This window comes from Hydra vulgaris, chromosome 12 (genome assembly GCF_038396675.1).
Source record: "Hydra vulgaris chromosome 12, alternate assembly HydraT2T_AEP".
NCBI lineage: Eukaryota > Metazoa > Cnidaria > Hydrozoa > Anthoathecata > Hydridae > Hydra > Hydra vulgaris.
Genome location: NC_088931.1, coordinates 45,204,787 through 45,206,721, shown reverse-complemented (window position 1 = coordinate 45,206,721; position 1,935 = coordinate 45,204,787). Strand labels below are relative to the sequence as shown.

General features: G+C 27.1%; 1 protein-coding gene across 1 annotated transcript; it reads left to right on the top strand.

Annotated features, from left to right (window-relative positions):
* Positions 1–548: 548 nt before the first annotated feature.
* Positions 549–1,655, top strand: LOC136088146 (COUP transcription factor 2-like; the record flags this gene model as incomplete). The annotated part of the gene is given in 3 exon segments (XM_065811809.1): positions 549–716; positions 718–1,087; positions 1,186–1,655. Coding segments are annotated over 3 exon segments (822 nt in total), but the record flags the coding sequence as incomplete, so codon positions are not given.
* Between the last annotated feature and the right edge of the window lie 280 nt (positions 1,656–1,935).

Sequence of the window (1,935 nt, the reverse complement as noted above, 5' to 3'; positions counted from 1 at the left end):
AGATTCTGTGGGTTTATTAGAAAAAATGGTCAAATAAACTTGAGGTGAGCAAAGAATCTAAGATTTTAACGACAAAAACCCTTTTTATGTACAAAAGTTACTAAAAATAAGAAAATAATGCAATTGCAACAAAAAAACAGGTTTTCACTAATTTCTATTTGAATCTTTTGTAATATTTTAGTAGATTCTGTGAATTTATTAGAAAAATTTCGATAATAATTTACTTGAATATTTTGTTTTTGTAAAACGACTGTTATCATTGTTATCATTTACACGTTGGTTCGCTTAGGTTTTTTACTTAAGCATATTATTTTCAATTCACGGAAAATAATAAGTATTATATATAAATAAAATAACTTATTTATATAAATAAAATAGTATACCTAAACAAAATTATTAGCTAAGGTGTAATTTTTTTCATGTATTTCTAATTTCACCAAAAATCTTTAAAAAATAAATTTTATGACAAGTGTTTTGATTAGAGTTTTTTTACTCATTCTATTTTTAGTTAAATTAAATTTTGATGTAGGACAAATTAAAAATGTAAATTTAAAAATATTTTATTTGAAGCTGTACAGCGTGGCAGGTTAAATAGCCAACAAGGAGCTGCTCAGGTTTTTGAAGATGCAACAGTTAATAACTTTTCATTTTTATCTGGATTTGTTACTTTATTATTAAGAGCCGAACCTTGTCCAATATTTCGTTACTCACAAGGAGTGTCCAAACAACCCCCAATTTGATTTTATTGATATCGACCAGTACGAGTTAGCAGCTCGCCTTCTTTTTAATGCTGTTGAATGGTCTCGCAACATACCATTTTTCCCAAATCTTTCATTAACCGATCAAATAGCCTTACTTCGATTATGTTGGAAAGAGTTGTTTATTCTTAACGTGGCGCAATGTCCAATGCTAATAGATGTATCTCACTTATTAAACTCTCAAATGAATATTTATGCGTCTCCTGAGCACATGGCATCTTTTTTGGACCAAGTCCGGATATTAAAAGAACAACTTAACAAACTGAGGGCAATGCACGTGGATCCAGCTGAATTCGCATGTTTAAAAGCAATAGTTGTATTTTCTTCAGGTAGCATTATTTGTTTTATTAAATAATGTGGGTAAAGTACTAAACATATAAAAATATAATGTTTCATTAAAATAACGATAATTTTTATTGCTTTTTAGATGCACCCGGTTTGAACGATCCTCAATACATAGAAACTTTACAAGAGAAAACCTATTTTGCACTTGAAGACTATATAAAAACTCAATACCCCTTGCAGCCAACTCGTTTTGGAAAGTTATTACTTCGGTTTCCCTCAATACGAATAATAAGCGCAACAGTAATTGAGCAACTATTTTTTGTGAGGTTGGTTGGAAAAACTCCAATTGAAACATTAATACGAGATATTCTTATTTCTGGTACATCATATGATTGGCCAACTTTAAACTACTCTGAAAGAACTTAAAAATCTATACAAATTAGGACAAAAATAGTATAATTAGTTTGAAATATCAAGTGGAAAAAATGCAACTAAACGTTTAGGGATGTCTTGTCTTGTAGATATACAAACTTATAAATAGAATATTATCGTTGTAAATAAAAAATACATGTATATATATGTGTAAATAATTTTTTAAATAGTAAGTACTTTATGATTAAGTTTATTTGTTTCAACTAAGATCAAGTCATATATAGCCATATCAAATTTGCACAAGTGGAGCAAGTATTACTTTATACTATAACTATTATACTACTACTATTGAAGTTATTATCATTATTATTATTATTAATTATTATTAACTTATTAACTTCAAATTGTAATAGTTAAAAAAAATTTACAACTTGCAACAAATAAAAAAAATTATAACTTGCAACAAATAAAAAAAATTACAACTTGCAACAAATAAAAAAAATTACAACTCGCAACAAAT